The sequence below is a fragment of the Panthera pardus genome, unplaced genomic scaffold (assembly GCF_024362965.1).
Source record: "Panthera pardus isolate Hobbes unplaced genomic scaffold, ASM2436296v1 HiC_scaffold_8, whole genome shotgun sequence".
Lineage (NCBI taxonomy): Eukaryota > Metazoa > Chordata > Mammalia > Carnivora > Felidae > Panthera > Panthera pardus.
Genome location: NW_026527013.1, coordinates 2,263,279 through 2,287,132, shown reverse-complemented (window position 1 = coordinate 2,287,132; position 23,854 = coordinate 2,263,279). Strand labels below are relative to the sequence as shown.

At 57.4% G+C, this 23,854-nt stretch overlaps 1 protein-coding gene across 1 annotated transcript; it reads right to left on the bottom strand.

The window, feature by feature from the left end:
* Nucleotides 1-1,447: 1,447 nt before the first annotated feature.
* On the bottom strand, nt 1,448-11,445 carry TLE6 (TLE family member 6, subcortical maternal complex member). Its single transcript, XM_053897517.1, has 17 exons — nt 11,371-11,445; nt 10,654-10,760; nt 10,062-10,120; nt 9,659-9,704; nt 8,612-8,653; nt 5,549-5,677; nt 5,143-5,461; nt 4,988-5,010; nt 4,677-4,737; nt 4,494-4,597; nt 4,368-4,405; nt 3,542-3,794; nt 3,194-3,444; nt 2,759-2,900; nt 2,200-2,350; nt 1,883-1,959; nt 1,448-1,730 (listed from the first exon to the last, which is right to left on the bottom strand). Exons 2-17 carry the CDS (start codon nt 10,720-10,722, stop codon nt 1,626-1,628), a joined length of 1,869 nt encoding a protein of 622 aa, XP_053753492.1. The 5' UTR covers nt 10,723-10,760; nt 11,371-11,445; the 3' UTR covers nt 1,448-1,625.
* Between the last annotated feature and the right edge of the window lie 12,409 nt (nt 11,446-23,854).

The window sequence follows — 23,854 nt, the reverse complement described above, 5'->3', positions numbered from 1 at the left end:
AGGAAGTCACACGTGGCTTTTATTTAGTTATGCCTTTGCATTTTTGTTTTAACGTGCCCTTTTGAGAGACAGAGTGTGAGCGAAGGAGGGGCAGAGAGAGAGGGAGACACAGAATCGGAAGCAGCTCCAGGCTCCGAGCTGTCAGCACAGAGCCCGATGCGGGGCTCAAACTCCTGAACCGCGAGATCATGACCTGAGCAGACGCTTAACCGACTGAGCCGCCCAGGTGCCCCACACGTGGCTTTTCAGTGCCCTGGCCCCAAAGTTTCCTGTATCTCTTTCATGCCAGCCCTTCGGACGGAATCATCCCAAGCCACTGCCCATGTACAAAGGGTGGGGAGTATAGAGGAGAACGGAGCTCTCTGGGGTGCAGTTTTCCTTTGAGACCCACCCACCGATAATTCCTGAGAGCCTGGTGCACGAGGACACCTGGCCTGGCATAAGCTGCCAAGCAAACACCAGAACCCCAGGGGAGGTGATGGTAAGCCGGGAGCTAACAGGTGAAACCACCAGCTGGGAGGGTCGTGCAACACTGTGGGTACACAGGGAACAGCATGTGCAAAGGCTCAGAGGTAAGGCGCTCGGCCAGGTGGAAATCGAGGGAAATCTGCTCCTCCTCGGCCGCAGGGGGAGCGAGGTCTCCAGCCCAGGCTTAAGCAGAGAGAGCCCCTAGAAATGTGGGCCAGCGGGGACGGGGACATAACACGTCTGTGTTCCTGAAGCTCCTAGGGGCTGCTGTGGAGGATGGTGAGTGGGTGGCTGGGTGGGAGGCCCCGACGCCCCTGGGAACCTTCTGGAGGGAGATGGCAGGGTCCCCGGGTGGAGTTTTGGAGGTGCTTTTTGGGGGAGAGGACAATTCTCTAAGGAAAGCAGACCTCTTGGCACGATTGGGGGTGCTTATGCCGGAGGGGACAGGGCGAGCAGGTGGGGTCAGAGCCCCATGGGGGGAGGACAAGCCTGCCAGAGACTAATTGCTGTTTTGCTGCGAACTACTGTGTTCTGGGGGTGGGGGGTAGGTGGGCGAGGGACCCGATCACTCTCGGGAGGGCATCCTGGGCACCGTGGGGCTGAGCAGCATCCCCGGCCCCCACCCACTTGGTGCCAGGCATAGCCCCCCACCCCCAGTCACGATGACCAGAAATGTCCAGATTTGCCCAGGTGAGATGCACCCATCTAAAGCGATAGGGCATCTTGGGAAGGGCGGAGAGCCCCACCCCTCGATGGCACAAATGGCTGGGAGACCCGTCTCCGGGAGATGAGGGGACAGGAAGAAGCGGTCCACGACCACCCCCACTCCCAACAGGGCGGTCAGTGGCTTTGAGGAGATTCTCAGTGAACGTGGACTTAAGGCTGGGAGACCCAGCTGGACAGAGTCCTTCCAAACCTCTGCAAGACGGGCGGGGGCGGGGGCGGGGGCGGGGGGGGGGGTACGCACAGAACCCTCTGCTATTTCCAATTGCTTTATTACATGTGACAAAGATCGCCGGCCCCATGGCGCAATGCGGAAGAGACCCGGCTCGCCCACCACACCCCTCCACCATTACGCCTCCACCTTGCTGGGGGAAAAGGACAAAAAAGAAAAAGAAAAAAAGGATCCCAAGTCAGGACAACTGGTACCAAGCCCCTCAGTAGGTGACCTGGTACACAGAGGCGTGGTCCCTGGACCCCGTGACAATCAGGCGGTTGTTGGGGGACACATCACAGCACAGGATGGAGGTGGTCTCGGGTACCTTGGAAGGCAGAAGGCCAGCATGAGCTGAGGGGGCTCACCCACCCCGCCCCTCACCTCTGCTGGCAGTTCAAGCCTGGTCCCTCTGGGGGCCTCTGCATCAGGACCCCTGCGTTCAGCTCCCAGACCTGAACGCTGCCCCCCCCCGGGTACCTGGAGCTCCACGGCCCCCGCTGGCATGCTGTAGACGCCAACCAGGTCGTCCGTCCCGACGCTCACCCACCACTGGCCTGGGAGGAGGCGGAAGGGACCAGTTTGGGGGGGAAATCGGCATCTGAGGGGAGGGCCGCTGGGGGTCTGGGACGCAGGGGTGGCCCCCCACCTCCCTCTTGCCTCTGTGGAAAGCATCACTGAGTGGTTCCTGCTGATGAAGGGTGTTGGGGGGTCAGGAGGGGTCAGGAAGGCGGGCTAGGATCCTGTGGGAGTCTGGGGACCACAGGGGACTTGCCTGCCCCTTCCTGGCCACTCACCGAGGGGGGAGAACTTCAGACCCAGGATGGTGCCGTCCTTACACCCCACCATGTGCTTCTGGCCCCCTCGGGTGGGCTGCAGCCACTGCTGGCCATTGGCTGTGCCCACCAGCACCCAGTCCTCCTGGGGACTAGGGGACAGGCTCATTATCTGGGGGGCAGGCGGCAGGGAAGAAGCTAGTCAGGTCCCAGCCTGGCCCAAGAGGCGGACAGGGGCACAGGGAGCCACCTTGGGGGCTGACCTCCTGCCAGCCTCCCGGCTTCGAGGGCCTAATGAGCAACTTCACACTGTGGGCCTCAGTCTGCTCATCTGTAAAGCAGGTTGGTTCCCTCTACCTTAAGGGCTGACTGCGGAGACTAAAGGGGGCTATGAGCACCTGAAACAATATGAAAGTGTCTGATGCTCTTGGGGCTGGAGGGGGAAGAACATCTCTAACGACCCTATTCCCGCCAGCACCACTGAGATGTGGGGTCCCATCCAGCCCCCTTCCACCTCCTTCTCTGTTCTGAGACCCAGCTACTACTACCTGGCCGACCAGACCCTTCCCAGCCTGCACACCTGAGACTCAAACTGGTACTCCTGAGGCTCTCTGGCAGCCCTCAGGTCCCAGCACCGCAGACAGGTGTCCAGACCCCCTGTCCAGACGTTCTGGTCTTTGACAGCAATGCTCTTGGCCCCATTCGGGTGGCCCGGCAGGTCCCTGGCCAGAAGGGGTATTGGGAGAGGGAGAGGGTCAGGGCTGAGACTCTGAGCCTTAAGCCCCAGGAATTCCCCTGCCCCACCGAACCACACCCGGGTGACAGATGGGGAAAGCGAGGCAGGCAAAAGTGCCAGGACTGGGTTTTGAAGAAACCCAGCCACGGTCTGAACTCAGGCCTTCAATGCTCTCGGATGCAAACGTAAGTGGTCCAGGGGTTTCTCTGCTTTGGGGCTGCTGGATCCCTACTCAGGCTTTCAGGATGACTCCGCGCCCCTCCCCCGCCCAGGCCTCACCTGATGACACTCTGGTCCCGTAGGTCCCAGATCCTGACTGTGCCCTCCGTGAAACCAGCCAAGGCCAGGCTGTCCTCAGGCTTGGAGGCCAGGGCCTGGCAGGTGAGGCCCGCACAGGGCAGCTCACCGCTCACGTGCAGGGAGGGCGCGGTCAGGTCCCACACGCCCACGCCGGCCAGGTTGTGGCCACCCGCGAGCAGGGTGGTGCTGTCCGAGGACAGCAGGCAGGTGCGCAGGTAGGCCCGGCGGGTCTGTGGTGGGCAGAGACGCAGGGGACCGTCCTCGTCCTCTTCCGGGGGCTCTTCCGGCTCCCGCAGGCCCCGCCCCCAGAGCCAGCCCCAACCTCACCTGTACGCACAGGTGGCTCTCGGGATACCTGTCCTCTACCACCTGGCTGGCCAGGCTCCACACTTTGACGCCACCCCTGCCACAGGTGAAGGCGTGCCGCACGAAGCTGCTGACGGCCGTGGCCAGCACGGGCTCCCCGTGTTCCAGCGTGCGCACCTTCTGCATTCTGTGTGGGATGGCCCGCTTCTTGGATTGCCAGGGCAAGGCGTCTGGTCTCTTCCACGTGTCGTCAAGGTCCTCAGGGTCCCAGCATCTTGGGAGGGGAAGCCCCGGGGCACCAGCCTACTGGTGAGGCTCTCCGCCTGGAGGGGACCACCCCTCAAACCCGAGGAGCTTCATCCTTTTGCAGACGTTGGGGTTCTCAGGCCTCGCTTCCCCCACGGCGCTACCCGTGCCCCCTCCTCAAGTATTCTCCCTCTCCTAGAGCCGAACATCACCCCCTTCCACCTGGAATGCTTTGCCCCATCCTAGCAAACTCCTACTCATCCATCAAGACCCTAACCGTTATGCCCCTTCCCTCCAGGTAGCCTTCTCGTCCCCAGCTGGGCTCCCCCAGCCTCAGACCACAAGGTCAGGACTGTCTGCACCCAGCTCTAACACCCTCTTTCCATGGGAGTCCTTTCTGCAAAGCCAGAGCTAGTCACGTGGGGAGGGACAGTGATGCTGGCCTGACGGTCTCCGAGCTGCCCCTTTCCACCCAGATCCCTCAGCTCTGGTTACTGAGGACAGTAATACGGTGGTGGGGAAGGGGAGGACACACCCACATCCCTGGTCCCCTCTACCTGCCAGGGACAGAGGTGCAGGTAGGAGAGTGACAGATACTTACATGGGCTTCAGGAAAGGGCGGGCTCTCCCAGCAGGCTCCTGTGGGCGGGACCAGGGTCATGCTCAGCTCCTTCTGCCCCAGCCCTCCCAGCCTTCACGGAGGCCACCGCTCCGGCTGGGGCCTCACCTGGGCCACTCGGGAGAGCATCCCGTCCGCCTCGGTGCCTGGCTCTGTGCTCCCTTCGTGGGAGCCCTCAGGGGAGCTGAGGGAGGGCACAGGTGGGCTGAGAACTGGGCAAAGACAAGAGCAGATGAGTGGCGGGTGTGGGTCCTCGGGGCAGGCTGCCCCCCCTCCCCGCACTGGGATTACCCAAAGTGTCTTCCATACGTGGTTCCGGTCCTGAGTAGCGCGGTCCCAGGTCCTGACTCTCCTGCCCGTGGGAATTGGGGCGATCAGTTCAGACCAAAAGACCAGCCCAGGGTCAGTCTTAGACCCTGGAAACCTCAGGGAGGCCCAGGCGGTATAGACAGCACTCGCCAACAGCCCCAAGTCCCGAGTCCCCCGAGGGCATGCGCGGCTAAGGACCCAACGGATCCCAGGACCCCAGCACCCAGCCCGAGGGCCCAGCCCAGATCACCGCCAGCCAGAAGCCCAGCCCTCCAGGTAGCAGAGTCACTCACCAGGCCTGGCGCCTGTTCTGTCACTAGGACGATGGGGTGGGGGTGGGGGTGGGGGTGGGGGTGGGGGGTGAACAAGAGGACAAGGTTCAACTGTGCCGCCCCTGGACAGCCCCCTCCCACCCCACCCCCCAGCCCCTCGCCCGCGGGAGGCTCACATGTGTGCTGCAGCCGCTCCCCCTTATTGTGGGTCCCGGCGAAGATCTGCCAGAGCTGCTCGGTCAGGACGTCCTGCCAGAGCTGGGGCTCCGAGTCCCAGGATGCCGGCGTGTCCAGCTGGTGGGCTGGGGCGTCGTCCACCCCCGAGCGCTGCGTGAGCCAGTCTGAGGACCTCGCGGCCACGACATCCTCGAAGTGTGGCCCCCGGAGACTGGAGCGCGGCGGGGTCGGGAGCGCCGGGTGCGGGGAAGCCTCGGGGCTGGGGGGCCCCCAGGAGTGCCGGTCAGCCAGCCCACCCGAGACCTGGCTCGAGGGCTCCTGCAAGCACACGGTTGTGAGGGGTGGGAGGGGGCGCCCTTGGCCCCGAGCCCGTCCCCTTCCCCACCTTGAGGGCCGGGCACCCACCTCCTCTGGCTGGAAGCCCCGGGGTCGACTCCAGGTCTCCATGGTCCGCAGGAAGTTTTCTGCCTGGAGGGGCAGACGTGTCCCAGCTAAGCCTCTGCAGCTGGACAGCCCCGGGGCGCAGACCTCCTCCTGCAAGGGTCCCTCAGTGTGCGAGGCGGGGACACACTGCCTGCCTTGAATGGTTCTGGGCGGACTGATTGGTGGTAACACAGAGCCGGGCTGAGTGTGAAGAAAGTTCTTTGTACCCAGAACTCAGCAGCAGGTGGTAAAGCCTAACCCTAAAGGACAGTCATTTTCATAAAATGGTAGAAGGTAGGATCCGATCTGTTCTCACCCCAGGACATATGCCCCTCTGCATGGGGACATGTGCATTTGCTTAAGTGTTGGAAGCGTATTAAGAAATCGATGAGGGGGACGCCTGGGTGGCTCAGTTGGTTGAGCGTCTGACTCTTGATTTCCAGGCAGGTCATGATCTCACGGTTCATGGGTCTGAGCCCCACGTCAGGGCTCTGCTAACAGGGAAGAGCCTGCTTGGGACTCTCTCTCTCCCTCTTCCTGTGCCCCTCCCTCTCCCTGTCTCAAAATAAACAAACTTAAAAACGCAATTCCTCCAGTCTCAGGCAGGTCTCAACAGCCAAGCAGGACAGCACAGACCCCAGAAGCAGGGGTCCCGAGAACGTGCCTGCGTCAGGGCTGTGGGCAGACCAAACCTCTTGGCCACTATTCCCAAGAATCCGTGACGGGGAGCACCCCCCCCCCTGTGGTGAGATAAGGACCTCGATGGGAACAAAGTGCAGCCACATTTAGTCCAGTGCCAGACTAAATACAGCGGGAATGTTCTAGACCTGCCCGTCTAAGGCAGTGGCTGCTTCGAGTGGCTACCGGGCACTTGAAATGTGGCTGGGGCCACGTGTTTAACGTCAACCCAGCTCCCGTGGCCTCCCGGAGAAGACGGCGTGGAGCTGGTCTTGGGTCTGTGGCTGTGCCAGCAGCGTCCCTGCCTTGTCAACAACGCGCACCCCTCCGTGGTGGGCACGGAGAAGCCGCCCAGAGTTGTCTGGCCCAGGGCAACCTCCAAAATCCTGGGAAAACGCCCTGATCCATGGAGAGAGAGAGAGCCGATAAAGCAATACGGTGTGGGTGCCAACCGTGGTCTGTCCTATTTAACAGGAGCTACGGGCATTCCCGTTTTGCAGATGAGAAAACAGAGGCCCAGAGAGGCAGAGGCAACTTCTCGAAGTCAGGACGGGGCTTACCTGCTTCCATCTGGAGCCTGGTCAGGCAGGCAGAATGGTGAGGGAGGGGGCGGGCAGCGGGACCCCCTCCCGTGGCCGTGGGCTGGGGCTGCCTCCTGGGGCAGCGGGTGATGGGTTCCCCAGCTGGGCCTCCCAGCAGCACGCGCCCAGGGGAGCCTTCCCCAACTCGCCCTGGCTCGTTAATCCGCAATTTACTGGCACTTGAGTGCACTCAGCATGGAAAGAGCTGCTCCCTCCTGCCTGCTAGCCGGCCCTCCCTGGGGAGAGGAGCTGGCTGGGCCAGCCTGCGCTCCTCGGGATTTTAAATGTGCAGCGAGGAGGCTGGGAAAACAGGGAGCGGGAGACCGAGGGGAGAGGACAGAGGAGTCTCTGAGGGACTTCGCGGCCAGCAGGGGTTCTAGGGATCTTCCCCTGAGTGGGTGTGAGGGGGGCTCCTGGCTTGAACAGCAACTCTCGGGGGCCTTGTCCCCTACATCCTTATAGTCAGCAAGTGCCGTGGGGATCCCCCCGAATCCACAATCTGATTAGTTCTCACCAGCAAAGCATTAAGTGACCACCCCACCCTGATGGTCCTGCTCTCCTGCCCTGCCCCCCACAGTCCATCCTCCAAAGGGCGCCCATGAGCGCCCAAGTCAGGTCTGCCCTTCCCTGCCTGCAGCCCTCCAAGGCTGGCAGCACCCTGTGGGAAAAGCCAAGTCCTCCCCGAGGCCCCCACAGCCCTGCACCACCTCCCCTCCCTTCCTCTCGTCCCTTCATCACTAGGCTCCAGCCACTTACCCGGGCATGGTCTCGCCCCAGGACCTTTGTACCGGCTGTGTCCTCTGCCCATTCTGCTCCTCCCATCCTGGACATCTGCACTCCCTCCCTGGTCACCTTCCCAGCAGGCCTTCTCACTCCCACCCCTGCCCTCATGTCCCCCTGGGCGGCTCGGTCCCATCCCCGCGCCTTGCCCGGCTTTCACCACCCGACACTCTTGTTTACCAAGCTCTCATCACCCCAAGGGCACAGGTTCGTCTGTGTCCTTCTCTGCTATTTCCCTGGCGCCTGCAACCACACTTGGCAAGAAGGTGATGGATAAGGAGCTGTTGAATGAATAACCGTGTTCTGGTTGCTTCCTGCCCCCCCGCCACCCCCCCCCCCCCCATCAGTCTCTCCCTGTTCTGTGCACTGCCCACCCCAGGCCCTGCTAAGTTGCAGACATGGACCTGGCCTTCCGCCAGTCACATCTGGCACAGGCAGAAAGTCCTGCCAGCACCCAGGAGAGAGGGGCCAGGTGGCGGAAGGACAGGCAGGAGTGGAAGACAGGCTTCGGCTCGGGCACGGAGCCCTGTGCTGGGAGCCCGGGCCCCCGTGCAGACCTGCCCCCCCCTCCCCCCCAAGCTCATGTGCGATCCGGGCCCTGAGAACCCTCAGGCGCACGGAAGGCCGCAATCCGGGCGTGCCTGGCACATGACAGGCCCTTTGGGGCAGAAGTGACAGACCCAGACCTGCAAAGTGCTGACTGAAAAGGTCCCTGGCCTCCTCTGAGCCACGCAGGGACCTGGGAGCAGGCCGGGGAGGAGCCTCAAGAGGATGGGGGACGGGCTCCGATGTGCGGGTGCGTGGGGGCTCCGGGTCAGGCTGCCCTCCTCTGCCCACAGCACTCCAGGGCTCCCACCTCCTTCGGGGTGAAAGCCCACGTCCTCCCCACGGGCCCCACAAGGGCCCCCACAACCTGCCCCTGTCATAGCCTCTGTCTCTCCCCCCATTTTTCCCGTCTTTCAAGGAGGGGCAGCCGCAGCCCAGCTCCTGGTCATCAATCACTCACCTGCTTGTGATGTTCCTGGAGACCCTGCCGGATCTTCTGGAGCTGCAAGGGAACAGCAGGGATTGCACCGAGGTGGGGGAGGGGTGGGGTGGCCAATGGAAGCGGACAAGAGCAGGAATTGAAGGCTGTGCGTGCTTCTCCCCAACTATGTGATCCTGGATAAGGTGCTCTACCTCTCTGGTCACTACATCTATCAGATGGGACACGACCCACCACACAGAGTGGGAGCTAATTAGGGACACCCTTGGATTTCATTCTTATGGTGAAGTTCAAAGACTCCCCAGAACCACAAGGCCCTACACACCTGCCCCTGTCCCTGTCCCCTCCCTGCCCTCCTCCCTCACTCTCCCTGCTCCAGCCACAGGGGCCTCCTGGCTTTTCCTCCTCCAGGCCCATCCCTGGCCCCAGGGCCTTTGCACAGGCTACACCCTCAGCCTGGAATGGGCTTCCCTGCTCTCTCAGGATTGAAAAGCTGCTTATCCTCCATACGTCACAGGAAACATCACTTCCTCCAGGAAGCCCTTCCTGACTATCTCAGCTCAAAATCTTTACTCCCGTCCACCCCCATCATCTTCCGGCTTCTTTATAGTGGTTACGGCTTATGAATCTGGTTTCTCCGCTCGCTTCTCTCTCTCCCCCCGCCTAGAGGTGCCCTGTGTCCAAGGAGCTCGCCACGAGTCAAGAGTGTACACTTAGTCAAGTTGAAGATTCAGTTCCTCACAAGTTCTCCATGGGCCGCGTGTGGCCGGCGGGGTGCCATATTGGGCGCCGTTGATATAGAACATTCTCATTGCAGAAAGTTCTAGAAGACGGCACCATACTTAGCGCATACCCTCCCCAGGAGCAGGGGCTCCTGTTACCTATCCTTCAAGGATGAACTGTCAGCCAAAAAAACGCGCCGAATTTCTAACTTTTGCAGCGAGGCCAGTATTCACGAAGAACACCCCCTTGAAGAAACTGGCCCAAAGGAAGCAGGAATAGGCGCAGGAGAGGGGGTCCCCAAACCCGGCTCGCCAGGCCGCCCGGGGGCCGCCCGGTGGGGCTCACCGCGTGGTACGTGCTCTCCACCTGCGCCGTCAGGTGAGGGGGGAGCCTGAGCGGAAGAAAACCTCCGGTGAGAAGCGCCTTCAAGCCCCGCCCCCCAACCAGCCCCGCCCCCGCCCGGGGAGGCCCTGGAGGCAGCGTCGGGACACGCGCTTATAGGTCTTGAAACACACAATCGAGGCAAGTACATTCGTGCTAAACAACACAACTCGGAAAAGGTACGCGGGGGCCAGGATTGCTGTTGCTGGTTTTCCGTTTGCTTCGGGCTCCAGGGAGGCTCCCCGCCTGCCATTACTAGTTCTGTCTTTGGGGCGAGGGGCTCCGGGGCCACCGAGAGCGCGGACGGGACGCTCTCTCCCTCCGGGGGGCCACAGCGGGACCTCCAGCCCCTGAGCGCGGCCGTCACCTGGGAAACTGCCGCCGGAGCTGATCCAGGACGTCCGGGGAGTCCAGTTCTGGAGAAGCCTGGGGAAGGGGAGAGGAGGTAGATGCACCGCGGCCTCCCGCCGCCCTCAGGCCACAGCTCCCATCGGCGCCTCCCTCCCCGCCCCCCAGGGGGTGGGCTGGGGCCTCCTGAAACCTCCAGGGGAGCTCGCTTTCTCCGGTCACCTGAGTCCCCACCCAGCCCCCTCACCCCGGGAGTATCTCCCATTCTGCAGCTTGGCCTAAAGTCTCAAACACGGACTCTCTGCACAGTCCTGGAGAGAAAGTTTGCCCACACTGTTGGAAAGGGGTCGTTTCTGGAGCAAGGGGCTTCTACTTGTAAAACATTAACCAGAGATGCTGCAGTCGTGTGTTCGTCACCCGGGGGATAAGAAGCAAGTGTAATTTACAAAGGGCCTTGGCACCTGTCGGGAGGTGTGACCGGTTAGCGCCCCCAGCCTGAAGGCCTGGCCACTTGCCCGTGACCCTCCAGCAGGAGCAGGACAGCCAGGTTTGAGCCCAGCTTCCAGGAATAAGCACCCACAGGGGTAAATGCCTCACCAGGCCCTCCTCACCAAAGTTCCTGGGGGCCTCCTCAGCCCTTGAGGGTGCTCCTGGGGGCGGAGATGGTCCCAAGAGGTCATCTTCAGGCAGTAGCCACAAGGACGTTAGCCAGGAGGCTCTAAAAGCGACAAAGTGATGGCGGGTCCTGAGGGCAGAAGGCCAAGCAGCCAGGGACAGAACCAGCACCCGCCCACCCCCCATCCAGTCTCCCCTCCAGGACCCAGGCCTGGATCCCCATCACCTCCCTGACCTGCGCACTGCATGACCTATATCCTGTGTTCGGTTATCAAATGCTGGGGCCTCCAGGAGCTGCCCCCACGGATGCTGGGCCGCATCCAGGGGCCTCATCCCATGGGCTGGGAGGGAGATGGTGTCAAACACTTACACCCCCCCTACCAGCTGCTGCCAGGGCTGGGGGACCCCCCCCCGGGGGACCCCCCCCCCCCCCCCCGAGAAGGACGCTAAACTTCAACCTCAGTTTTGAGACAGTGTGAGACAAATTTGAGCACGGGTGAACATCACTGGGAAGGGGTTTTGAAGGATGAGTAAGAGTTGGCCAGGGGAATTAGGACGTCTCAGACGCGAGGAAAGGGACCGCTCTCCACCCCAGTCACTCCTGTGGCACCAAGCCCCCTTTTTACTCGGCTTCTGCCCCTCACCAGCCTTCCAGCCTCCTCCCCAACCCCGCGGCCTCTGGGGTCCTCCAGGAGACTCGCCTGCCCACTCACCTCCCTTAGGACGGAGGCCCAGAACAGCAAGAAGGAAGCGACGTGGGGGGGGGGGGGGGGGAGGGGGGCGACCAAGTTCAGGCTGAGAATGAGCGCCCCTCCAGTTCTCCCCTCATCCCGGAGCCCTTTGACCCCTCTGGCCCCGCCCCGGCCCGCCCCGGCCCCGCCCCGCCGGGCGCCACCTGCACCACGAGGACGATCAATGAACGGGCAGCAGCTGCACGTGGGCTCGGACTCCGCGGGCGGCCGCTGCGGGCTCTGGCCAATCGCGAGGCCGCTTGCCCACGTGGCCCACGGCCGCTATCGCTGATTGGCCGGCTCGCCCCAGCCGCCGGCCGGGCTGTCAATCAGCGCGCCCGGCGCCGCCGCTTAACCCTCGCGGTACCGCTGTGGGGGGGAGGGCAGCGGGCAGAGCCGCGGGCAGTTCGGGGTCCGGGCAGGGGCGAGGATATTTAGAAGGGTCTGGGGCTTGGGGTCAGAGGGTGCCACCTGGGAAGGAGCTGGGCGGCGTGCAGTTGCATTGTTTAGAGAGGACCGTCTTTAGCCTTGCCCGGGAGTGGCTGGTGGCTAGGGGTGGGGCTGGGGCTGGGGGCCGAATCTTTCGCACTCATTCCGGTCCTCGCACGGGGGCTGATAACGTTTTCCCTCAATATTAATAACGTGCAGTGCAGACGAAGGACGCTTCAAGCCCCCTTAATGGGGAAAACATAACGGGTCTCTTTCACCCAGCACCAAGCCCTGGGCTCTGTATTTTTGTCTGAATTTTCCCAACTGCCCTCCCCCGCGCCCCCCCCCCCCCCCCCCCCCCCAGTCCGGCGTCTGAGCACCAAAAGCGGGAACTGCAGAGGCCTTGACTCTGGTACAAGTTTTCAAGGCCAGGGTAGGAATGGGTCGTGGGTATTCCAGGCTTGGGATGGTAAAAAGATAAGCGCGGGGGGGGGGGGGGGGGGGTTGGGAAAATTCAGGAGTTTGGGTTGTAGGAGGCCAGGGATTCTAGGTTTCTGTTTTGGCCTGGTTTGCAAATGCCTACTGGAGGTGTGCCGTGGTCTTGCCTACCCCAGGACCTTTGCACTAACCATTCTCTCCTCTGCCAGGAATAGTCTCCCCCTGACAGCCACTCAGAGGTCACCAGACCTCCGGGAGGCCTCCCCTCACATTCCCTTTAAAAAATGAACTTCCACCACCACCACCACCACCCCCATTCTCCCTTTCTTATTTAATTTTTCCCCAAATGCGGTTTGAATTGGCACTAATCTTGCAATCTCAGTGCCTGTAGGTCATGCTGTGTTCAAAATTCACATAACACACAAGGCTGATAGGATTCTCAGACATTCTTGCACAGGCCACAGGGCACCTGGGTAGGTGTGCTGGCTTGGGATCCAAAGGAATGAGCGAGTGAGTGAGTGAACAGTCCGCTTGCCCATCATCTGCGCTTTGTCTGGGGCTGGGGGAGGTGGGCACTCTGGGAGTTCAGATCCTGGGATGCACCGTCCCCAGAGGTCCTAATGTAAACACACAACTTGGCTTTTGTGGCTGGTCTGTGGAGGAGAAAGCGAGGGCTGCCGCGTAGGAGCCGCAGAAAAGGTTTTCACCCACGATCCCTCAACTGGCCCTTAATTGAAGCGTATTTTATTTATGGGCCAGTCTGCTAATTGCCTCCCCCTGTGCGCTTGGCTCTCCTCTCCATGGTTGCTGGGCACACCAGTTTATCCAAGGCAGTCGGTCTCATACGGGATCCGCTGGGTACCTGTGGCTGTTTAAATTCAAACAAATTAAAATTAAACAGAATTTAAAACTCCGTTCCTCAGGCTCACTGGCCGCGTGTCAATTTCTGCACAGTCACCCGCGGCTGGGGACGACCGTCCACACTGGACAGTGCAGATCTGAGGTCCTTAAAGCAGAAAAATGCCTAGGTCCACACAGAGGTCAGGAGCCGTCCACGGCATCATCCATTCTCCTCTCGCCCGTGGACGCCCCGCATGCCGGTGGGCTAATAGCTGGGACTTGGGCTGGCCTGTGCTCACCCTGTCCTTCCTTTCGCTGTCCCCCGCTTGCCCTGGTCTGGCTAGCAGGGACGCAGGCTTCCTTGAGCCCTTTGGAAGGGCTCAGGGCACAGAGGAGGCGGGGGCAGGGAGGAAGCAAAGACTTCCTTCTTGGCTTTTGAGTTGTGTCCGCCCGGGAAGCCCCAGGGTCTGGATGAAAGTTTGACAGAAAAGGGGTTTCCATTTCCAAAGCTTTGGAGATGACCTCAAGCCCCCAGGTTCTGCCTTCTGTCCAGGGTTACTTGCCTTGGGGACAGGCCACGCAGGAGGCTCAAGAAAAAGCCCAGGGTGCAGAGGGGGCTGTGGAGTGACTACAGGGAGGTGACAGCAGGGAGGTGGTGACAGGTTTCAGCCTTGGGCCTCCATTTTCTCCCCTATCCCCAGGACATCTCAATGGCCTTCGTGGGCAAGAGACAAAAGCCAAGTGACACAGGTGAAGGAGCAGGTGTAGAAAGCCAGCGGGTAGAAGGACCTCGGTGTCCAGCCAGCAGATGAATGACTGACAGGCAGAAGGACAGGGACCCTCCCAAGACAGTGGCGGGGCCCAGTGATACTCGAGGGTAGGAGGCCCCTCAGCTGCCCCTCTCCAATGCCACAAGGAACACCCTTGAACTTAGACCTGGCCCCAGGAAAAGCGAATTGATTGAATTACCCAGAATTGATTGAAGTTTGCCTCCTGCCATCTGGTGGAGAGAGCCTTGTATTCATTTCCGGGGCTGCTCTAACAGGCCCCACATGCCCAGGGGCCTGACACAACAGAAATCTATTCTATCATGTTCTGGAGGCCAGAAGTCCAAAATCAACGTGTCAGCAGCGCTGTGCTCCCTGCAGCGGCTCTCGGGGAGGATGCTTCCTGCCCTTCCTGTTTCTAGCGTGGCCACTGTGCCTTGGTGTCCCTTGGCGTGTAGACACATCTCTCCAATCTTTGTGTCTGTCCTCACTTGTCCGGCCTCCCGTTCCACATGTTCTCCCCGTGTGTGTCTGTGTCCAAACCCCCCTCTTATAAGGACACCGGTCATTGGATTTAGGGCCACTCTACTCCAGTAGGACCTCGTCTTAAATAGTTACACCTGAAGTCATTCTGTTTCCAGAAAAGGTCACATTCCCAGAGACGAGAGATGAAAATGTGAAAGAAACTGTTTGAAGGGCACAGTTATATTCTCTATGAGCTCAGAGAGAAATTAAGTGGATAAATCAACCCATTCAATCCTCCATGAATCCAGAGAGGTTAACTGACCTCCCCAGGGTCACACAGTTATTAAATGGCTAATCCAGGATTTGAACCCGGGTCACCTTGCTGTGAGAAGTGTCCTTGTAACCCTGACACCATTATGCTCAGGTCTAAAGTAGGTTCCTGTCATTGAACTGGACCCGAACATGCAGGAAGGTGTGTCCATTCTAGGAGTGGATTTCGGATCACCTGGACCTGGCTCTCGCCTCCAATGAAATCCAGATGTATTAGCTTCTGCTGCATAACAAACTGTCCCCAAAGTTAGTGGCTTAAACAATAAACATGTATCATCTCACACAGGCTCTGGTAGCCAGGAATCTGGAGGTGGCTTTGCTGGGTCGTCATTGGGTGGCTGATAAATAGCTGTTCCAGGGCGCCTGGGTGGCTCAGTCGGTTAGGCGTCCAGCTTCAGCTCAGGTCACGATCTCGCGGTCCGTGAGTTCGAGCCCCGCGTCGGGCTCTGTGCTGACGGCTCGGAGCCTGGAGCCCGCTTCGGATTCTGTGTCTCCCTCTCTCTCTGCCCCTCCCCCGCTCACCCTCTGTCTCTGTCTCAAAAATAAATAAAAACATTAAAAAAAAAAAAATAGCTGTTCCAGCTTCCCTGCCCCCCTCCCCAGCGGACATGGTCTGCCACCCAGAAGTCGATTTAAAAATCTCACTGAGGCCCCATCACTTTCCTGTGTCCCTAATGCTACTCCCTACCCAGTGCTTTGTTGTTAAGTTAATTCTTCTTTGTCCTGTTCATGGGCGGCCCTAAGGGTGACTGAGTGGATAACACCTGCATCCGTCCACATGCCTTTTTTGTGTTCTTCTCCCTCGGATGTCAGTGTCTCAGTTGTGGGGTCCAAGGTGACTTCGCCTCCCCCGCCCTGGACATACTCCCCCACTGGGGCTGGTGCTAAGGCTGTCAGAGGACTTGGGGAGGAGATGTGACCCGAATGAGGCCCCCATATCACCGCTTCCTGTGACGTAGTGCAGAGACTCGCGCATCCAGCCAGCTCTCGGGAGATTTAAGACGAAATGTAACCCAGGCTGGTTAATTGAGCCCTGGGCTGCTGAGGGCTTCCCAGCAGATCCGCACGTGGCCAGCTGTGAATACCAGTGACGTCCTCCCAGTGAAGGCAGCAGCCTTGTCCCGGAGAGACACCCCCCCCCCCCCCCAAAGGCAGGGAGAGGCTGCATTCGCCTTCCGGAGGGGCCAGTTCATTGCCTTTAGGAGGTGGGAAGAGGGGAAGGTGAATCCTACTAGGCCCTATCCCGACGCCCATTCATAGTTGAACTTGTGGTCTCTGGCTCCCTCTGCTGGCGAGATGTTTTATTACAGCGCTGTTGCCGCAGCGTTTCTGCACCGTGAGGCCGCCAGCTTGCAGCCGCGCACGTAAATTTAGTAAATTTAGTAAATTTGTCCCGGCGCACAACCATCACCACAACCGAACCTTAGCACATTTCCGTCACCTCAGAAGGGTCCCTCTGGTCCATTTGGACCGGCCCCCCCCCATTCCCTAGCTTTCTGTCCTCCAGGGGTATCTCCTTTCCTAGAAATGTCATATAAATGGGCTTATAAATGTGTCTTTTGTATCTGGCTCCCTTCACTGGAGGTAAGTTCTTGAGGTGCATCTACGTTTCTGCGTGGATCAGCACTTCGTGTGCCTTGTCGTTGCCCACGAGCGTTCCGCCGCGTGGACGGACCCCATTGTGTTTACGCACGCGCCCTTGATGGTGGTTTCTAATTTGGGTGATGACGAATCCGGCTACTACGAACATCCGTGTATGTCTGTGTTGGGATTTGATTTCATCTCTCTCGGGTGGATCCTCTGAGTTGAATCGGTAGGTATATGATAAGGTGTCTCTTTAACTTTTCTGGAAGCTTCCAGAGGCTTTCTTCCCAAAGTGGCTGCACCATTCTGCATTCCCACCAGCTGTGTGTGAGGCCCCAGAGGCTCCCCATTCTCACAGTGGGGAAACTTTTCAATTAGGGGATTCCCGGACCAGGGACTTCTTCCTTCTCAGAAGGGTCTCCCGGCGGCCAGGCCCAGCTTGCCCTCATCTGGCTGCGGGCCTGATCGTGAGCTCCATTTCTGCCCCCATCCTCTGAGATTGGACGCCAGACTCGGAGTCAGGCGGGTCTGGGATGTCCACGCACTGTGGGTCCTTGTGGGTGAGGACCTGTGCCTTCAGTTTGTCTCTGTTTATCCATCTTTCTATTATTTACTGCCTACGGATGCTTTTAAAAAATGTCCCACTGGGGGCGCCCGAGTGGCTCGCTTGGTTGAAGCGTCTGACTCTTGGTTTTGGCTCAGGTCATGATCTCACGGTTCTTGGGTTCGAGCTCTGTCCTGACAGCGTGGAGCCTGCTTGAGATCTTCTCTCTCCCTCTCTCTCTGCCCCTCCCATGAGTGCGCACTCTCTCTCTCTCTCTCTCTCAAAATAAATAAAATAACCTCTAAAAGTAAAATAAAATAAAATAAAATAAAATAAAATAAAATAAAATAAAATAAAATAAAATAAAATAAAATAAAATAAAAGTGTCCCCCCAAAGAACCACACTGGTGCATTGCTTCTAAACACAGAACAAACCTCAAAGGTTTCAAATGAAGAATTATCATCACCTGCTGGGTCCTCAGCGGGATTCCTAGGCATCGGCCACATGTTACTTTTCCGAAACTCTCCATGGCTTTTGCAGTGCTGGACGTGGTGGCTCCATGTGACGACGCAGGGCTTAGCCCGTCGCACCCAGCCCTGTCTCCCCATCCGCTTCCCTTCCCCACCGTCAAGTCCAGTTAGATCGACTAGTGGCCTCGCCGTTACTGTGATGGTAAGTGGTGCTGTCTTCTGACCTCTTTGGTACACGTGGCGACAGAAACGGGCTAGTGGATGGGGGCAACTGGGGGTTCAGCTGGTGAAGGAACCCGACTGACTGATTTCCGTTCAGGTCATGACCTCACGGTGGTTCGTGAGTTCAAGCCCTGCGTGGGGCTCTGCGCTGACAGCTCAGAGCCTGCTTGGGATTCTCTCCCTTCTGTGTCTCTGCCCCTCCCCTGCTCACTGTCTCTCTCTCTCTCTCTCTCTCTCTCTCAAAATAAATAAATACATAAACGTTAAAAAAAAAAAAAGAAAGAAAACATGTACTCATGGAACCGAGGAAATGGATGCCTAATTTTCTTTAAATTAAATTAATTAAAGTTTAGATTTTAAAAACGATGCTTGATTAGGGGTGACTAAGCCTCCCGGTGTGTCTGGCAGGATGTTAGGGACCGAAAGTGGACGGTGCTGGTCCCACCAGGACGATAAGAGAAAGTGTTTCTGTTTGGGACAGCTGGGGACGATCTGGGGGTGCAAATCTAATTTTCTCACGGCAAATTTTATGACATCTCAGTGGGGGGGGGGGGGTCAAGGATTTGCAGTGACAACCACGGGGTCGAACTGAGGGTGTCAAGCACTCGGGAATTTGAAGCGTTTGTACCCGAAAAAAGGTGGGATGCTCTTGAGTGTTTTCCATACCGATTACATTTGAAAGGCTACGACTTCAGACAAATTGGGGTAAATATACTGTTAGAGGTCATTTTACTTCTGTTTTCTTCCTTTTTAAAAAACGTGGCTAGAAAAATTTCAACTGCATAGGCAGCTCACCCCTTATTTTCCTTGGCCGTCACTGCCCTCCAGATGACCCTGTTATCAACCTGCTCTTTCTTCGTTTTCTGGCTCATCGTTTATTTGGTAACGACTTTTTTGAGCTGTAACGCCCACGCCACGCAACTGACCTATTTCAAGTGTAGAATTCCGTGTTTGTTTGTTTGTTTGAAGTACGTTAGCAGGGTTGTGCAATCATTAGCACAACTAATTGCAGAACATTCTGTCACCCCCAAAAAGGAACCCAGTCTCCATCAGCGGTCACCCCCACCTCCTCCCCGAACCCCCCCCCCCCCCCGGCCCCCGGCCCCCACGAGCCCCCTTCCCGTCCGTGGATGGGGCTGTTGTGGACGTTCCACTCGCGTGGCCTCATATCCCGCGTGGCCTCTCGCGTCTGGTTCCCTCCCTGCGCGTCGTGCGTTTGGGGTTTGTCCGCGGGGGCGGCGAGCGTGGGCGCCTCGCTTCTGCTCTGGCCGAGGGACGTGCGCGTGCGCGGTGGACACGTTCATCTGTGGACGTGCGCATGCGCGGTGGGTGCACCTGAGGGGCGTGCGCGTGCGCGCTGGACACGGTCGTCTGTGGGTGTGCGCGTGCGCGATGGACGCATTGTGTTTCCGCGTGTGGGCCTCTATTTCACGTACACTTAAGTTGTTCACATTAGTATTTAGTTGCCTTTTTCATCCTGTTTTTCCTCTGCTTACAATATATTCTTTTTTTTTTTTTTTTTTTTTGCTTACAATATATTCTTAACAAGCAGCCGGAAAATGGTTCAAACATTGAGTGGACTCCTGTCCGTCCCCTGCTCAAACTCTTTCCCCCCCGCCCTCCCGCAGATGCAAAGCCAAAGTCTTCAGGTGGCTTCCGAAAGTGCTGCAGGGTCTTTACCGGATTACAACCCCTTCTGATTAATCCCGGACCACAGTCCCTTTACTCAGCCCCACAGACCTTCCTGCCATTCCTCACAGACGACCACAGGACTTTTGCACCGGCTCTCTGCCCACCTGGAACAGTCTTCTCCGTGACTGTGTTGTGACTCATTCCCTCTAGTACTTCCGGGTCTTAGCTCCGGGTCACCTCTTCAGAGAGGCCTTCCCTGACCCCCACCTACATGAAACCGCACCCTACCTCTGCCCAAGGCGCTTCCCAGTCCTCTTACCTTGTTTGCTTTTGTTTCACACCGCTTTTCACCGTCGGACAGCCGTATATTAGTTTGGAAACTAGGAGGCGAGGCTCATTGGAAACCATTCCAGAAGCCCTTACGATGGATGCTTCTTGCCTGGAGCAGGCTCTGCCAGGATCCATCACCTTGTACCCCGAACACTCCCCGCATTTGCCAGTGGGCCCTTAGTATTCTACCATAAGCCAGAGCCTTCCTTTTCCCCTGTGAATCTGTTTATTTCAGAGCCCCATTTTTAAAATGGCTTATCTATTTTCATTATTCTCTGTAATTATCTCGATGGTCCCATGGTCTGAGATTTGGCCAGACTTCAAGCTGGCTTCCGTACTTTGGTGACATGCCCCATCTTTGTTTTGAGTGCCTCCTGGCTTTCAGGTATAACTAGATGGCCCAGGCTCCTGCCCCTCTCCTGCCCCAGCACCGGGATCATCCTTGCAAACATGCAGATTTCTGAGCCCAAGCACAGTAGGAGAGGGAGTGGAAATTAGGGGTTCCTAGGAGACTGGGCCTCTTTTTAAAAAGCTTCCTGCTAGGGGCGCCTGGGTGGCTCAGTTGGTTGAGCGTCCGACTTCAGTCCTGGTCATGATCTCACGGTCGGTGAGTTCGAGCCCCGCCTTGGGCTCTGTGCTGACAGCTCAGAGCCTGGAGCCTGCTTCAGATTCTGTGTCCCCCTCTCTCTCTGACCCCCACCCCTCGTTCTTGCTCTGTCTCTCTCTGTCTCAAAAATAAATAAACATAAAAAAAAAAAAGCTTCCTGCTGGAATAGGGTGGCCTGAGAGTGAGGTGGGTATGAGTATAAAAAGGACACAGGATATCCTTGTGCCGTCACAAATGTTCTGTATCTTGGCTGTGGCTACATGAACCTACCCACGTGATACACACACGCGTGCACACGCGCGCGCACACACACACGTGAAAGGGAATGTCTGCCTGAGATGAATGGACTGTATCAACGTCAATATCCATTGAACTCCAGTTTTGCAAAATGTTGCCACTAGACAAAGGCGAAGGAAATGTAAACTGGGGTCTCTCTGTACTATTTCTCACAACTGCCAGTGAATCCACCATTCTTTTTTTTTTTTTAATTAAAAAAAAAATTTTAACATTTATTTATTTTTGAGACAGAGAGAGACAGAGCATGAACGGGGGAGGGGCAGAGAGAGAGGGAGACACAGAATCGGAAGCAGGCTCCAGGCTCTGAGCCATCAGCCCAGAGCCCGACGCGGGGCTCGAACTCACAGATCGTGAGCCGAGCTGAAGTCGGACGCTCAACCGACTGAGCCACCCAGGCGCTCCTCCGCCATTCTTTCAATAAAAATTTCTATTAAAAAAGAGACCTACTGGGGCGCCTGGGTGGCGCAGTCGGTTAAGCGTCCGACTTCAGCCAGGTCACGATCTCGCGGTCCGTGAGTTCGAGCCCCGCATCAGGCTCTGGGCTGATGGCTCGGAGCCTGGAGCCTGTTTCCGATTCTGTGTCTCCCTCTCTCTCTGCCCCTCCCCCGTTCATGCTCTGTCTCTCTCTGTCCCAAAAATAAATAAAAAACGTTGAAAAAAAAAAATTAAAAAAAAAAAAAAAAAAGAGACCTACTGATAGGAACATAAGAAAATAGCATCACAATGGGAATGCCGGTAACATGAGAGGCCATGGAAAGAAAATGGAAGGATCTCGTATCGCTCAATGAAGGAACTCCTGTGCTGTCGTCCAATGTCCAATCAGTTTTACGGAAAAGATGTGAGGATAAAATTCGGAATGAAAAACAAAAAGGACACCTTCTGGATGACGCAGGGAAATGGCTTTGTTTAGGACCCACTGTTTTCAACTGCACATAAGCCATTCTACAATTCTGGAAACAGTAACATGACCAGTTATATTCTCGGCAAATGCAGCAATGAAACCAGAGCTGTAGGCAAAAGAACGAAAGGAAATGGTTGCAAACAATTAAAATCGCTCACTCTTTACTCCCTGATCATTAGCTGGCTTTCTACATACAGGATAGTCCAGGATAGGAAACTACTTTTGGGTAAATTTCCACTTTGATATCATTTCAAACTTACGGAAAAGTTGCAAGAATAGTACCAAGATTTCGTGTATATGTGTGTGTACGCGTGTGCATGCGTGTGCACATGTATGTGTGTATTGTGTACGTGTGTGTACATGTATGTATGTGTGTATGCATATACAAATTATGTATATTTCTCCTCTTAACTCTGAGAGTCAATTGCGGTCTGTGCCCCTTTGCTCCCAAAATACTTCAGGGAATGAGGAGGTTTTGAGGGTATAAGAGGCACTCTTGTGGTCACACTCCACTCCACTGGAAGAATTCCACATATATTCTAGAAATAACCACTTTGTCAGTATGTTTTGCAAATATTTTCTCTTGTCACTTGCCTCCTAGTTTGCTTTAAAGTGGCTTTCAGGGGCGCCTGGGTGGCTCAATCGGTTGAGCAGCCGACTTGGTCTCAAGTCATGACCTCGCAGTCGGTGACTTCCAGCTCCACATCAGGCTCACTACTGTCAGCACAGAGCCTAATTTAGATCCCCTGTCTCCCCTCTCTCTGCCTCTCCCCCGCTTGTGCTCGTTCAAAAATAAATAAAACATTAAAAAAGAAAAGGAAAACCTGTAAGAATTTTCAGTTTGCCTTAAATTGAGCCTGTTCATTTAACGAAATTGTAGCCAGCTGTCCCCGCACATCTGGGCTTCTCCGGGTCCCTGAGATAGCAGCTCACAGCCAGCAGCTGCTCACAGAGTCCCCAGGCCTGCCCCAGCCCTTTCTCAGGCACCCTGGGCCAGCTCCCCACCCCCCAGAAGCGCCCTGCCTAGAACGTGGAAAGTCTGGGGCTGGTTTCCAGAAGGGGGAGTGGGGAATTTGGGGAGCGTGGGGGGCAGGGTAGGGGCTTCCCTGGGAGTGATGGGTCTCAAACAGCTGTGCAGGGCCTGGAGGACCCAGCAGAAAGGACGGGTGCTCGCCATCACTCCCCATCTACATTGGGCTATATTATATTTATTATATATATATCATTTATTAACATGCTTAATTTTTTTGCCCCTCCCAGCTGCAATCTAAGAAGGATGAGGGCAAGAATTTTTGTGTCCATTTACTGCCGTATACCCCAGTGCAGAGAACAGAGTCCGGGATATAAAAGTTGCCCAGTGAGTATGTACGGAAGGAATCCACACGCACTTTTCCTGAGCCCACCCAGTGCAACAAACAGAAGAGTCACAAACGTGAAAATGTGAACTAGGTCGCCATCGAGTGGCCAAGACAGGATACTACACCCATCAGGAAGGAAAAAAAAAACCAAACACATGTAGAGAAATGCCCAAAATAGGACCCCATTTCTGGAAGAAATAAGAGACATTCCAGGGAGAATCATTCCAATATGGGACTATCTTTTCACAGGAGTGTTTGGCAGGTGGAAAGTGTTGTGGAAATAAGCATTTGTTACTAACGTAACGGGGCGCACGGAGAGAGCTCGGCAGCCACGCCCCCAGCCGCACCCCGGGCCTCTTCCTGCCCCTGGCCACGCCCCAGGGCGGATCCAGTCTCTACTACGCCCACACTACCATGTGACTTCAGGTCCGCCCCAGGGCGGATCCGGAGACTGGGCCCAATCGCGTTCCAAAGGGCGGGGAGACTAGTGCCTCTCTGCTCACCGATTGGAGGACGCGGCTAGCCCCTCCCACCGTCGAGACTCCACCAATCCCGAGCCCCAGGCTTGCCTCCTTTTCCGCTCCAGGCAGCCCCGGAAGCGGAAGCGATGATTCGGCCGTGGGCGGCGGCGGCGGTACCTGTCCCGGGATGCTCGTCTTTCCTGGGCGTGGTTGTTTGTGTGTCCACTGCAGGACACTGCGTGTGCTCCCGGCCGGGGCAGGGGCGGGGGGCGGGGCCGGGGCTGGGGCAGGGGGCGGGGCCCAGCACGGGCGGAGGCCGCGGGGACGGGGCTGGGCTTCCGAGGTCTGGACTGGGGGGTCTTCCGACCCTTTGGACCTTGGGGTCCGGGCCGAACCCACGCAAGGTGGGTGGGAGTGGTTGCAACATAAATGCAGCCTGGTTGCCACGGAGTCAGAACAAAGCAGGGCCGCGTGCAAGGGGTCAGCGCCGCGTCTGGAACGCGAGGTGGACCCCGGTCCTGTTTCCTTGGGAACCGCAAAGATGGGAGAAGCGGGAGGTGGTTGTGTCCGGAAGCCCCTTATCCGAGCCTCCGCGCCGGTGCTGGAAATGGAGCCTGATTCTCGAGTGTCAGATGTTCCAGGCAAGACAGGAATGTTTTCTTCTTCACTGAATGGACAGAGCTTGCAGCGAGTTAGAAAATGGGAGTGGCTCAAAAGGGGTTTGTTTTGACACTTGACGCTGCAGGGAGGAAATGCTTCCTGTTAAGTTTTGCTGCTGGCTTTACTGCCC